General features: G+C 38.5%; 1 protein-coding gene across 1 annotated transcript; it reads right to left on the minus strand.

Moving 5' to 3' along the window:
- Positions 1–3,255: 3,255 nt before the first annotated feature.
- Positions 3,256–14,652, minus strand: LOC134794719 (septin-2). The gene is made up of 9 exons (XM_063766505.1): positions 14,599–14,652; positions 14,117–14,234; positions 12,445–12,587; positions 11,981–12,167; positions 6,908–7,026; positions 6,202–6,394; positions 5,234–5,397; positions 3,905–4,042; positions 3,256–3,479 (listed from the first exon to the last, which is right to left on the minus strand). Exons 1-9 carry the CDS (start codon positions 14,626–14,628, stop codon positions 3,312–3,314), a joined length of 1,260 nt encoding a protein of 419 aa, XP_063622575.1. The 5' UTR covers positions 14,629–14,652; the 3' UTR covers positions 3,256–3,311.

Below are 14,652 nucleotides of genomic sequence, written 5' to 3' on the forward strand. Positions count from 1 at the left end.
TTTTGATATAGCGTTCTCTTTCCGCAGTGTCGACGGACACCTCCGAGCGCGGAGGCCCTCGCGGCGCGCGGATCAGTGACGCCGCAACGCCGCCGCTACACCTACTACAATCGACTCTACAAACCCATGGCGTACACTCTACCCCAACCTCTACGAATTTCGCTGGTGTAATACCCGAATGATACATGAACTATCAGATTATCAACCATATATTGATGCCAGAGACGAGAATGTAATGTTATAACTTGTAGGTCAATTAATTATAGAACACTAATTTTAAAAAAACTTGAGCCAATCTGTCGAATCACGCAAATATTTATAAAACCAGCGGGCTCAGCACGGTTCCATTTTTATCGACTATCACTATGCGCGTCCCTTTCGCACTTACATACTTGTTAGAACGTGACAGGCATGGTGACAAGGGATAAAAACGCGACCGTGCTAAGCCACCTGAATTAATTGCGCGAGACGACATACGCGATACGGTAACGTGTAGGTAGGTAGTTAGCTGCAGAGAACAGTGACCACCCCCGCGCATAGAAGTTTGTATGCAAAGGTGCTAAACGACTAGTATTGCCTATGAGTATTGCTCATTACATGTTAATAATACTGAATTTTTTTAATATGTTGGTTCAGAAAATTGTTATATAATTGTAATTAATAGAAATGTATTGAAATGTATTAAGCTGAGTCTTGTGAGAAGGTATAGTTTAACTGTAACTTTTGACAATGATAGAATCCGTCCATTATCTAAAATATTCCTACATTTTTGCTAAATGTCAGGTAATACGAAATTAGATGATAAATAAAACAAAATGTAATTTTACGATTTTATTAAATACCTCAATCAGGTAAATATTAATTATAAGTATAAAAAATATATAAAAGGAATGAACAAATAAATGCGTGGAAATTACATACTGCCCTCTTCTACACTAGCTTTTACCGCAAAGTACAAAACGTAGAGAGCATTATTAATAAAACGATTATAAAATTCATTAAAATTAATTAAATATTGTTATAAATCTGATTATTATTACTACAGTGGCTTTATACGAAGCCAAGAATCATGTCAAAACGCAAAAGAACGTTATGTAGTGGTAGCAAAAACTGCGTTTTTCAATACGGCTAATTCCTAAGTAATAAACTATTTAAACATAACCGTATGTTTAATTTGAGACCTTACACTATAGGAATGGGTGAATCGACTTTTTAGTGTCAGTCGTTGCCATGGTTACGGTAGCCCAGAGGAAAAATACTCAAAATCCTGATTCTATGGTATTTTAAATTACCAAATATGTATTTTTATGACAATTATAAGCCATTTGCTTAATGGGTAATAATTTACGAATAGAACATGATACATTTCTTCTAACAATCTGTGTTACTACTCTCTTGGACAACGACCTTAAAATAACAACACAATAAAGTTAAATATATTAAAATGAGTCACTCACGTATTTTTTAAGTACATATAACGACTCTGCGTCGGTCCGCCAACGTGTGCTCTAGTTGATGCTACTCGTTGTGAAGCGAAACATGTCTGTGAAACATCTTCGACTTAAAAATACGTGATATTTAATATGTCTGTGTCTCACGAAAGTGTTGTTATTATTGTTATTAATACAAAAAAGTTGATCCACCCGAATACGTTAGCTAGACAAAACATTCATTCAAGTGATAAAATTATATTTTTATTATCATGTTTCATATATTTCGAGTTTCAATGTCTAGTGAACGCTTTCAATGTCACGCACAGAATACAACCATTTATAATCTATTCATAATACATTTGGTAAGTCAAGTGATATTTTATAACCAGATAGTATCGGTTACATTTATTATTTGGCCAAATTTCTTAAAATTAACTTATAAAATAATATTTAAATTAATACGGCAATGGATGTTTTAAAGTTCTAGGTTTAGCGCGCCTTACAAAAGCTATTTTAGTACGGTATCTATGAAAACAGGCATAAATGAGTAGTCAGAAAAAAGTGTAACATATACTTTTTTTCGAAAAACTAAGATTATTTGGGTTATTATGACTCATTATGAGGACTATTGATTTAAAAAAGAGTCACCAGTTCTCCATACACAATGTGCGAGTGTGAAAATGTTTCGGACACCTTTTTAATTGTATATCAGTTGCCCTCGTGATTGTGAGTAGAAATAAACCAAATTCAAGATTTCCGCTAAAACGTAGACGCTTCATTTTATCTTAGAATATGCCTATTAAAGGCGATAAAAAGCACAGCAAATGTTTAAGTAAAATACCGAAGTTTAAAAATTAATGCCGCTTATTCTAAGTTTTAGGCTTCCGTACCAAAAAGGTACAAAAGGAACCCTTATGGTGCGAATCTGTCTGTCCGTCTGTCTGTCACATTACTAAATATTTCGAGAACTATCGATTTTTAATTCTAGGATCAACAATAGGTTGCAGTGGCCGGTTGTCTGTGAGCGGTTTTGTTCAAACAAAATACATCACAAAGCAATATTCACCAGTGAATCAAGCTGTAAGGCTGCTGTCACACCGACGACGAACTTTCAACTATTCGCTCATTTCGCTCGCTCAAAAACGTACAAACAAAATTCTCAAATTCTAAATCTACTATCTTCATGCTAATTGTCGGCGGCGATAATGTTACCTTAACCTTAAGCAATCTATCGTTACCGAAACTAGTTATAATTTTACGCAAATAACATTCATTTTCGATTAGGGGAATGGATAAAGAATGTCATTTTAAAAGAATCAAAGTTCATTAGATTAGGTACTATGCAACTTAATTCATTAAAATCTCATAGGGAAGCCATAGAAATTTAATTTCTAATACCGATCGATGTTTTATAGTTATTGTGATAATTGATATTAAATTAAGGCAGGTTACTTCCAAGTTATAGTTAATAAAGTTCCAGTATGTGGAGTTTGCCTTGATAAAGGAGGGTGAGCGTGTGGTGGGACTGGGCCGTCTGTCGCTTGCGGCGGCATGGTTGCAGGTGTAATAAGCTAGCAACCCGATCAAGCTAACTCTGCACAAACTTTGCAATAACAAAGTGTCGCAGTGTCATCATAAACGTCAAATTTCTATGAAGATATGGCATATTGCTTTTGTCATCTCAAAGTCGCTACAAAGTCAGCTTGATCCTATACGCCAGAGGTACAGTCAACGGTAAAAATATGGGTGTACAAATCATTTCAAAAATATGTCCCATAACTCTTATGTCAGTGAATTAAGAAACATATATTTGAGTAAGTTGTCTACACCCATATTTTTACCGTTGACTGTACCAGGAGAACATGAGACAGCAAGAGTTTACTTCTTCTTGCTCTTGCCAAGAGTGAGCGTGTGGTGGGACTGCGCTGTCTGTTGCTTGCGCCGGTTGAACTCGATGGTCTCGTCTTCGATCTTCTTGCGGAGTTCTTCTAGACGCTTCTTTTCGTCGGTGTGATCTTTCTTCAGCTTGTCGAACTTTGAGTGCAACTGAAAATAAAAAATGTTTTATGAAAATTACCTTCTTTGGGACCATGCCACTATAGACGATAAGAGCTTTATGATAAATTTTCTTAGTACTTTGTCAGATCATATACAGTATAAGTTCAGTATTCCATGGAGTGTTCGCAAGTGCAAAACTGTCAGATATACTCTGGACACAATCATTTATTTGGATTTATGTTTGGAGTCTGCTGATGGAATGGAGATGCCTAAGCTGCCATAACTAAAACGATGAAAATGGCTCCTCAAAATGGCAACTTTTTTCTAAATTTGACCATAAAACTTAGACAGACATCAACACTTAGAAGTTTTGTTTTCAGATCCGTCGATTCAGTAAATTGTATGGTATGCCCTGGCTTAAATTTATAAATAATAAGTGTCGAAATGCAGTTCTAAGCGGCAGGTAACATTACCTCCCGCTCGGCATCTTTAAGCTCTGCCTCCTTCTCCTTGACGCGCTGCACGAACATCTGCCGCATCTCGTCTTCCTTCTGCTGCAGCTCGGCCAGGTGCGCGCTGCGCTTCTGCTCGAACGTCTGCTGGAATGACACCTGCAACCGAAAATACGAGGGTTATTTCACAAATAAACAAACTGCACACATCCATAAACATCCTAAATGTTTAAAAAAATGATTGATTGTAACTTCGACAAATATTTGTAAACAATATTGACTGACCAATGAATTAGCTCTTTATTTGAATTGTTAAAATGTGTCGCTTAACTTCAAACTCGGGTAAATCCATTCGACCCTCCCAGCAAATCTCAACCCTATTACCTTTTCTTAATACCAAAATCGCATAATCTGACAGATGGATTTACCCGAGTTTGAATTTAAGCGACTCAAATATGTGTTACAGGCAGACGTCATTCGTCTGTAATGTACACTTTGTAGTTCTTTCCGATGAAGTTTGTGAACTTCATAAATATAGTTTGTCAAAGGACTGTTTCATTTCAATCATAGACAGAATCATACGATCTTTGTCTTACGCTAGTACTAGCACCCACTGACAAATTGGTTTGACCAACTATAATGACTTTAGAGTAGAGGATCGTCAAGAAAGTACTAGGGCAGTATAAACAAAGTAGTACTAACGGGCTTATTATCAGCGTCGACATCGCTGAAGCCCATCTGCTGCAGGCGCCTGCGACGGTACAGTTCGTAATGGCGCGCGTGCGTCTTCTCCCGCATGTCCTCCATGTTATGTAATACCAGTAATGTACCAGGGCGCCATAAGATAGTAGGAACACAACATACCGGCTTGTTATCAGCGTCGACATCGCTGAAGCCCATCTGCTGCAGGCGCCTGCGACGGTATAGTTCGTAAAGGCGCGCGTGCGTCTTCTCCCGCATGTCCTCCATGTTATGTAATACCAGTAATGTACCAGGGCGCCATAAGATAGTAGGAACACAACATACCGGCTTGTTATCAGCGTCGACATCGCTGAAGCCCATCTGCTGCAGGCGCCTGCGACGGTACAGTTCGTAATGGCGCGCGTGCGTCTTCTCCCGCATGTCCTCCATGTTATGTAATACCAGTAATGTACCAGGGCGCCATAAGATAGTAGGAACACAACATACCGGCTTGTTATCAGCGTCGACATCGCTGAAGCCCATCTGCTGCAGGCGCCTGCGACGGTATAGTTCGTAAAGGCGCGCGTGCGTCTTCTCCCGCATGTCCTCCATGTTATGTAATACCAGTAATGTACCAGGGCGCCATAAGATAGTAGGAACACAACATACCGGCTTGTTATCAGCGTCGACATCGCTGAAGCCCATCTGCTGCAGGCGCCTGCGACGGTATAGTTCGTAATGGCGCGCGTGCGTCTTCTCCCGCATGTCCTCCATGTTGGTGCGGATCAGCATCTCGCGGAGCTTCACGAAGTCGCAGTGAGACTCGTTCTCCACTTAAATGTTAAAGGGATTATTTTAATACTTGTAAATGACAAAATTTTAGGCAAAAAATTTGACTGTAAATCAAGACAATTAAGGCTCATTTAGGCCAGGGGTCTCCAAACATTTGGACAAGGCGACCTTTGGGTCTCCTAGGTACTGCTTCACTCTGACAGTCTTTTTCCGAAACTTGTACCTCTTATTTATTTAGCGTATGGCATTACAGTTACTGGATTCAATTTAATTATTAATCTAGAGATTGAGGTTTGCACTCTTCAGATACTCGATGGCCCTTTCACTGAGGTTCGCGAGGTCTTCAATCCGTCCCTTGAATTTGGTGAGAGGGCATTCCAGAACAATGTGTTCGACCGTCTGCTCAGGGTCACCACACACGCACTTAGGGGAGTCACGCCAGCCCCATACCGAAAAAAACTGTGAACCGGGACATATTTCATGCAAAAAGGGGGGGGTTGCGGCAGGGGGAGGGAAGGGGACGCTAGCGTGGGTAAAGCACCATACCCAAAGGTATCATACTACATTCAAAAAAGGCTGGCTATAATTTGTTTGTCTTCCCCATACATTAGAACACAACTTAACCGAATCACCTCGGCCACATACCCGACGAGTGTCATGGGAAATAGCGAGGGAAGTAGGCAGAGACGTAGTGTGGCTGCGGTACTCATCATCGGCCGCCATACTGCCCTGCAGACTTCCCATACCACTCGTGGAGTGTGTAGCCGGGGTATTGACCATATTTGCGGACCCGATAACACCAAGTGAAGGAGATGTGCGAGTTCATTGCCCCCTATACTACCTACCTTGCACGGTGCCCCACGGGTACTGCCTCGCTCTGACCGTCTTGTTGCCAATCTTGACCATGTCCGTAGACCCGACCACCGCAAAGGGTATATGAGAGTTCATTGACCCGTTGACCTCGGCCACGGATTCGTCGTCGGTCGGAAACGCATAGATTTCCACGCCGTTGGCTTGCAGCTCTTGCATTATCTTAGACTGGAATACAAAACGTCATTTTTATAATAATTCCAAATATTTATTATAGGTTGTTTATTAGGGAAAAAATCAAATTATTTAGCGGGCTGCATGCGTGCTTCTAGCCTTGGGGCTATGTATTACACTGGGAAAGTGATCTTCATGCTTTCAAGTAAGGTTTCATTAAACCCTTTGAATAATAAAACGATATCTCAAATTAACGCACCTCTATAATAATATAAAAAAGTAACTAACCTACCTGTAGCACATATAAATTAAATAACTGTAAGTACATTACTATGCGGCAGGAAGTAAATAATTTATTTTTACAGATTTCCTTACATTACATTTAGCAATTAGGCAATTACCTTCGAGGCAACACCACACTAGTGTAAGTAAAACATTTGTATGTATTTATTTCGTCACGTCACAAGTTTGACGGGGCTCAATATGTACCTTTTACATTAAGCCTGATAAAAACTGCACGTTTACTTGTGTGGAGTTTTTTTCTTAAGCTAAAAAACGTATAGGTACCTTGAACTTCTGCAGCTCGGTCTTGGAGATGGTGTCAGCCTTGGCGATGATGGGGATGATGTTGACCTTGGTGTCCAGCTTCTTCATGCACACCAGGTCGATGGACTTCAGACCGTGACCTGCCAAACATTAATAATAACATTTATACATATTGTCTAAGATAAAAATTAAATAACTTTTTATTTCCACATTACATTAAATATAGTAGGTGCATTTAAATAAACTTAATCTAATGTGGATCCCTTTTGGGTACTATTATGCATTACCATTAAAGAAAATTGTAATGGACGCTAACATCCTACCAAGCTTAACATATGGAAGCCAAACATGGGTCTTTACAAGTAAGGTCAAAAATGCAATTACAACCTGCCAGCGTGCAATGCGTCTTCGAATACATATTTTCGAAGATAAAAATTAAATAGCTGTTCGATTCACAAGCGGGTGAAAGTCCAGAAAGCTCTCTAAATGCTTAATTTCACCAAGTAAAATTTATAACCATAGGTATAGCTCGTAAAGTAAACAAATAACGGTAGAATTCGCTAACGTTTCTTTATGTATTTCAGCCATATCAGCAGCAAAACTTTAAAATAGGTTTTTACTAATCTTTAAAAAAAAACCGGGCAAGTGCGAGTCGGACTCGCGCATGAAGGGTTCCGTACCATAATGCAAAAAACGGCAAAAAAAAATGGTCACCCATCCAAGTACTGACCCCGCCCGACGTTGCTTAACTTCGGTCAAAAATCACGTTTGTTGTATGGGAGCCGCACTTAAATCTTTATTTTATTGTTTTTAGTATTTGTTGTTATAGCGGCAACAGAAATATATCATCTGTGAAAATTTCAACTGTCTAGGTCTAGGTCTATCACGTTGCGTGAGATACAGCCTGGTGACAGACAGACGGACGGACGGACGGACAGCGGAGTCTTAGTAATAGGGTCCCGTTTTACCCTTTGGGTACGGAACCCTAAAAACGAGGAATGCAATGACTTAGTTTTTGTCGTCACAACAATTTGTGTGTTATTATTATGATTTCCACAAAAAGATCCCACTATGCATGGAACCACTAGACTTATATCGACGGGGATATGGACCGTGATTACGTTTTTATTTGTGTTGTTTCCGAGCTCCCGATATTTCGATAATCGATTTAAGTCTAGTGAAACTAACCGTGAATCATTTAAAACTGCTATGACGTGGAATGTTAATATGCAGCGCTTTATTTATCGCCAGTGTTAATGCATTGTTTACCGTACAACCAGGCCATTATCTTCGTAACAAAGACAAATACATACACAAAGGATTAGAGCATAATGTCCATAGAAAATGACACGTTGGCATTGCTCTTCAGTGTAAAGATTAGTATCAATCAAGCGTTTCGCTACAAGAGTTATTGATTTTAGAAAATGTCTAAAGGCTAAGAAAAAAATCGTACTCCAAGTTTATACATCTGAACTAGATGGCGCTAAGGACTGTATCGTTTATAATGGGTACAACTTTACTTAGCCGTTTTTTCTGGTATTATCTTTTTATTAAAAAATTACACATAGTTTAATTAGTGCTTTAATAATAAGTAACATTTCGTCCTGGGAGATCACGTAAAGCATATGGTTTGGACAATATTTACCTAATCCTCCCGAGTAACTACAACGATTTTGGACAAATACTACAAGAAAATTTGCGGTTTGCGAACAAGACGAGATATTACACAAAAAAAATCGTACTATGTAAACAGCAATTACATATGATTCGTAAAGCGAAACATCTGGGCATAGTCTAATCATTTCTTTTAGTTGGAAAAAAAGTTTTGGATCTGTGCATGGTGGCCTTTTAGAGAATATGGCAAATACAAAATACAAATACAAAATTATTTATTTGTCCAACATAGGTTATATGGTGTTACAGTTCAGTCAGCATCACTATGTGGCGCCTTACGGCATACAAATGTTGAGAGCATGCATGTCAAAATATAATAGGTATTTACAAGTCCTTATCATCTAAAAAATCTTTTATTGAGTAGTAACTCTTTCGAATCAGTAACAGTTTCAAGGCTTTTTTAAACTGGTTGAGCTCTAGCAATTGAATGTCTTGTGGTATTTTATTAAATATTCTTGGGGCCATTCCGACCACATTTTTTTGGAATAGCATCGTTTTGGGTATGACAGAATGTAATATTTTACCCCGTAATCGTGAGCTTCTAAAGTTTAAGAATAGATGGGAGTTACATTTTACAAAAACACACATTTCAAATATATATAGGCTAGGAAGAGTTAGAATCTTGAGATTTTGAAAATAATGCTTACAGGATTCTTCAAAGCTAATACCGCACAAGGATCTTACACACTTTTTCTGAGCTAGAAATGCCATTTCTCGGTCTGTAGAGTTGCCCCAAAAAATTATGCCGTATCTTAGAGTGGATGTTACAAAGGCATGGTAAGCGGTAAGCACTGCAGATGGGTTCACCCTTTTTCTTAAATTATACAATGCATATGAATGTTGGTTTAGTTTCTTACATATAGAGTCAATTTGATATTTCCACGTCAGCTTATCGTCTACATTCAATCCTAGAAATTTGGTCATGTCAGTCTCATCAATTCTTTGTCCCTTATAAGCTACATTTAGATTAGGTGTATAATTAGTCCGTTGTTTAAATGTCATAAGTTTTGTTTTGTCCAAATTAATTTTCAAGTTATTATTCGTTAGCCAATCTATAATTTTACTTAATGTTTTGTTTATGTCAGCCTCATAAGCATTCAAAATGTTCCCAGAGAATATAATGGTGCTGTCGTCAGCAAAAAGAACCATTGGATGATCAATAGCATTTGGCATATCATTGATGTAAATGAGAAACAACAGGGGACCTAGAACGCTCCCCTGTGGCACACCATAAGAAACTTCCTTTACATCTGATGAGTATGTTAGTTCCATTTTCGACTTAGGACACAGTTTATTAATTTGAGTGATTTGTTTCCTACCGCTTAAATAAGATTTTATTAAAGAATGGACATTGCCACGTATTCCATAGCGAACGTGGCATGTTACTTACGACAACCCCGACTTTGGTATACAATATAACCAACATGGAGCGTTTCTATCGACCTGCCGGCCTAGCCAAGGTTACAATCGCTATCGCTTCGACAACGAAAAGCATTATGTCTCTCTATCACTCTTACATATTAGTGTGACAGTGACAGTTGCGTTTCGATCGCTACGAAGCGTAAGCGATTGGCGTCTTGGCTACGCGGCCTGTTCTATCCATGGTTCAACGCCATGAATGTCCGTTAGGCTTTGGATTTCGGTAGATTCTTTTAGCTGTTTCCCTAATTTCGCTTGCGTCAGAAATTGACGGGAATCCAAAATGTTGCATAAAAAGTCGTTTTCATGTAAAGATAAAAATTCACCACATTTATTCTGTGGATGTTCAATTGAGCAATCATGAAAAGGACACTAAAGATGGCATATTTTGGCAGCATATTAACCTTTTGTTTCTTTAAATCGTACCAAGGAATCGGTGAAATAGTCTAAAATTAAGCTCGATAGGCTTGTCCAAATTATATTTGCTAGACGGTATTAAAATCATCATAAAGTCCCTAAAATAAAATAAATGTATAACTTTCTTATATCAGATATGGCTTAAAAATACCCCCAGATTATACCTTATTAAGAACATAGTCATACAAAATAATACACACGTCAACAGTTAGACCAGCGGGCTCAGCACGGTTCCATTTTTATCGACTATCACTATGCGCGTCCCTTTCGCACTTACATACTTGTTAGAACGTGACAGGCATGGTGACAAGGGATAAAAACGCGACCGTGCTAAGCCGCCTGGTTTTATCAGTACCCATAATAAACGATGCAGTCCTTATACAGAACCACATATTTTTAGCCGCCTAAAATTTGAGTCATTGCATTCCTTGTATTAAGATTGATAGTCCTTATTATTAGCTATCGCTAAGTCTGTACTTAGCGGTAGCTAATAAAACTTTCAATCGGCTCATTTCAAAATGGCGGAGCACCGTTAGATGCTATGTTATTGTCGTACGCACGCGTGAATAAATATGCTAAGTAACATCACTCCAGTCGCTTGAGTCCAGTGTCAAGGACACATAAATATTTTAGTGGGCAAGTAGGCGGGAGAAAGTAATACAATACGTGACGTGAAACTAGGCACAACAATATGGAATCGAGAATTGATGTATCCGTCCTTTATCCAACTAGGACCGAGGGGTTCAGAATACAAGCATAGTAAAATTACACTATCTAGGGGGCTGTCCATAAATTACGTCATCGATTTTTGACCCCCCCCCCCCCCCCCTATAATCATCCAAAAATCATGCTTCAAATGACCCCATTTCCTCCTACTTCATGCTACCGTCATCCGATGTCCAGACCCCCCCCCTAATTTGAAATGACGTAATTTATGAATAGCCCCTAGGTTGTGTTATGTTTTTATTATGTACCTATAGAAACACACCCTAAATGTCTTAACAGTTTGTGGCAATGGTAATCATCATATTTTTTTTTAATATCTACTTGATTGATTCAGGCTTGCTATTTCTTAAATATTTGGTGAAAGAAAATATCTTGTAGAGTATACTGCCCTGCCATAAAGCCAAAGAGCGCTATCTCAAAAGAAAATTAATTGCTAACTTATACTTTAGTTTCTATTACTGAGAATTCCATTTTCAAAATCATTTGCTTTTGAGATCGCGCTATTCGGCTTAGGAGGGCAGTATATTTCCTCTTAGGTTTGGAGTTCAGATGGCATTCGCTCGTAAATTCTTTACTAATGATAGTAATGATTATTGATTACAGACGCCCACAAAGCTGACAAACCCCAACCTTGACATAGACAAATAGTCTAAAAATGACTACTGCTAAACAATAGTTTTCTAGTAGTAGTTATTGTTATTGGCGAAGGCTATCGCCCACGTTCATGCATGCACGTTGTTGCATACTTAGCGAAATTACATAGTAATGCTAAATTCTACCTCAATCAGGCAGAGATCTGGTTAAAAACAAACCAGCCAAGAAAATAATAAAGTAAGATGATAATAGGGCATCACTAACCTGTAGGACAGATGAAGTAGAGGCAGACATGCAGGCGTGAGTCATGGTACACTGGCAAGGAGCGCTTGATCTTCAGCTCCTCTTGGAGGTAGGCCTCAAACTGGGCGTCCAGGTGGTCTACGACGGCCTTGAAGCTGTCCTCCTTGTTGACCTGGTCTCCGTAGCCCACGGTGTCGCAGATCGTCAGCTGCAGGGGAAGTGAGTTGGTAGGTGATTCTAATAGTTGCAGGGTCAAAGGATAAACTCCTCGATTTTTTTAATCAATACATCTAAACTCAACATATTTTTGAATAGTGAAATAAATTAATTATAGCATCTTAGCCTAGTATAATAAGCTTTTGTTTTGTGTGCTTTTTACACATGACACAATATAGTGAGATGAAAAAAAAAAGTTTAATGAATTTCATCACAATTTTAATCAATCAAGATCTCAATCTATCAAATAACAATCAAGATCTACTCACCTTGAGACGGACATTGGTCTCCTGCAACTCATATGTATGTGCCTTAAGCTTCACCGTTGGCAGGTTATGTGGACTCGGAGCTGACTCAAAGTTGGTGTTGAACAGAGAGTCCATAAGAGTTGACTTGCCGAGTCCAGTCTCACCTGTGATCATTTAGAATAAAATAGATGGTATACAACCTTTACAGTGAACTCAACTAAGTTAACCTGTTGTGAGTCATTGTAGCATATTATAGATTCCTCCCATGCTTATCGTATGGATGTCAAACATGGGCACTGACCGAACAACAACTAAATAAAATAAAAGTGTGTCAAAACGGAATGGAGAGAAGTGTTCTAGGAGTAAAACGCAGAGATAAGATTAGTCTACAAATTATAAAGAATAAAACTAAATTCAAAAACATCCAATATGTTTACAAACGATTAAAATGGAGATGGACAGGGCATATGTTAAGGGAAAGAACAGAAAAGTGGACAAAAATAATAACGGAATGGTACCCGAGGGACGGGACAAGAAAAGAAGGAGGACAATTTAAACGTTGGGAAGACGACATAAGAAAGATAGCTGGCCCTACATGGAGACGAGCTGCAAAAGACAGGATTAAATGGAAAGGTTTAGAGGAGGCCTATGTCGAAAGACAAGCTGTAAAAAGGAAGAAGCGAAAACCGGTTGCCGATTCACTTAGTTAAGGAATTAGATATATAATATATAGTGTAGTATAAAAGAAACATAGTGCAACTTAATACTTATATTATTATTATGTTACACAGCAATAAAGGCTTATTTTATTTATTTTATTTTTTATTATAGATGACATGGTTGGCACCAGCAGAAGATCACTATCTGGATGGAAGGATGAACTTAAACTAACAATGGGCCCAAAACTTAGGAGTGGCCCATGACTACAGTGGAAAGAGCTAGCAGAGGCCTTTGCACACTTGAGTTAAGAGATATACTCTAGTCTCTTACTTAGGATAAAAAGGCTTATAGATAGAAATGGGTATAATTTACGCATGTTTATTCACTAAGCATTCTCTTTTCTACCACATAATGTTTTGGAAGGAAGTTAAACAATAAAATTTATATAATGAACCAACCATATTAGTAAGTGTTCAATGGGCAGGAAGTTATAAAAACTATAAAGTTCCTTAACCTTAATATAAAGTGTATCCTGCCTTTAACCTTTTAACCACCAGCAATTTTAGATTGAGCGTGCTCGTGTCGCCACCGACAGTAATAGTACCACGCAGAGTAAGGTTGGCATAGTTACAGGAGTCATAAATGTGCTGTAAAAACTAGGTAAAAACCAAATCAGATCTTTGTCTTATTTATCAGACTGTGGCGAAATGAGCTGGATATGTAATGTCTTATATATCAGACTCTGGCGGTTAAAGGGTTAAACATTTGTTTAGATCACAATGGTAAACATTTTAATTATAGGTATTTGTTTATCATCCAAACTTATGCAATTAAGCTCTTATCAAAACCAACTTGAAATATATGCCAATAGGATTCCTAGATAAAAGTATAATATGCATTTGTGCAATTGCACCCACATTACCAAGGCGCCATAAAAGGCAAGGAGGTCACGGTTTCGAAAGAGATAAGCCATGGATGTTACTGTACGTGGGTGATTAGTAAGAGGTGTAATGAATCACCAATCACCACTCACCTATGCACAGGATATTGAAGACGAAGCCGTTCTGGACGCTCTTGTTCACCAGCTGGTCTGGCAGGCTGTCGAACCCGACGTGCCCCGACAGCTTCAGCGTACGCAGATTTTGCTCCATCTAAAAAAACACATCTAATTACCCAAATTTCACCGACACTACACTGCAGTTGTAACACTAAATGTAGTTCAAACGTACGAATTACGCACATAGGATGTATATTGTTTGCATTCCTGCATGCGTACGGTTACACTGTTTACCATTTTGCTCCAGTTCTAAAAGTTGAACGCTAACTGACACACAATTAAAGCAGTTTTCTGTTGAGGAAGGAAATGGAGCAACGCCCAAAGAATTCATCTTATACGACGTACCATAACCGTTCACTACACTTTTTTAACACAAACATAAGGAGAATTTCGTTTAAAAGTGAAACAATCACAATTTATTAGCTAAACGAACACTAAAATATGAATTTAAAACTCACTTTCGGAGGTTCAACATCCATCGCCGCCATGTTTACGGTAACGACTGAACTAGA

The sequence above is a fragment of the Cydia splendana genome, chromosome 11 (genome assembly GCF_910591565.1).
Source record: "Cydia splendana chromosome 11, ilCydSple1.2, whole genome shotgun sequence".
Classification (NCBI taxonomy): Eukaryota; Metazoa; Arthropoda; class Insecta; order Lepidoptera; family Tortricidae; genus Cydia; species Cydia splendana.

Coding starts and splice junctions, on each gene's coding strand:
- LOC134794719 (XM_063766505.1), bottom strand. CDS start 14,628: ATGGCGGCGATGGATGTTGAACCTCCGAAA. Junction 7,027..11,980: donor CTACTTCATCTGTCCTACAG/GTTAGTGATGCC, acceptor AATGTTTGGCAG/GTCACGGTCTGAAGTCCATC. Junction 6,395..6,907: donor CCGAGCTGCAGAAGTTCAAG/GTACCTATACGT, acceptor TTTGTATTCCAG/TCTAAGATAATGCAAGAGCT.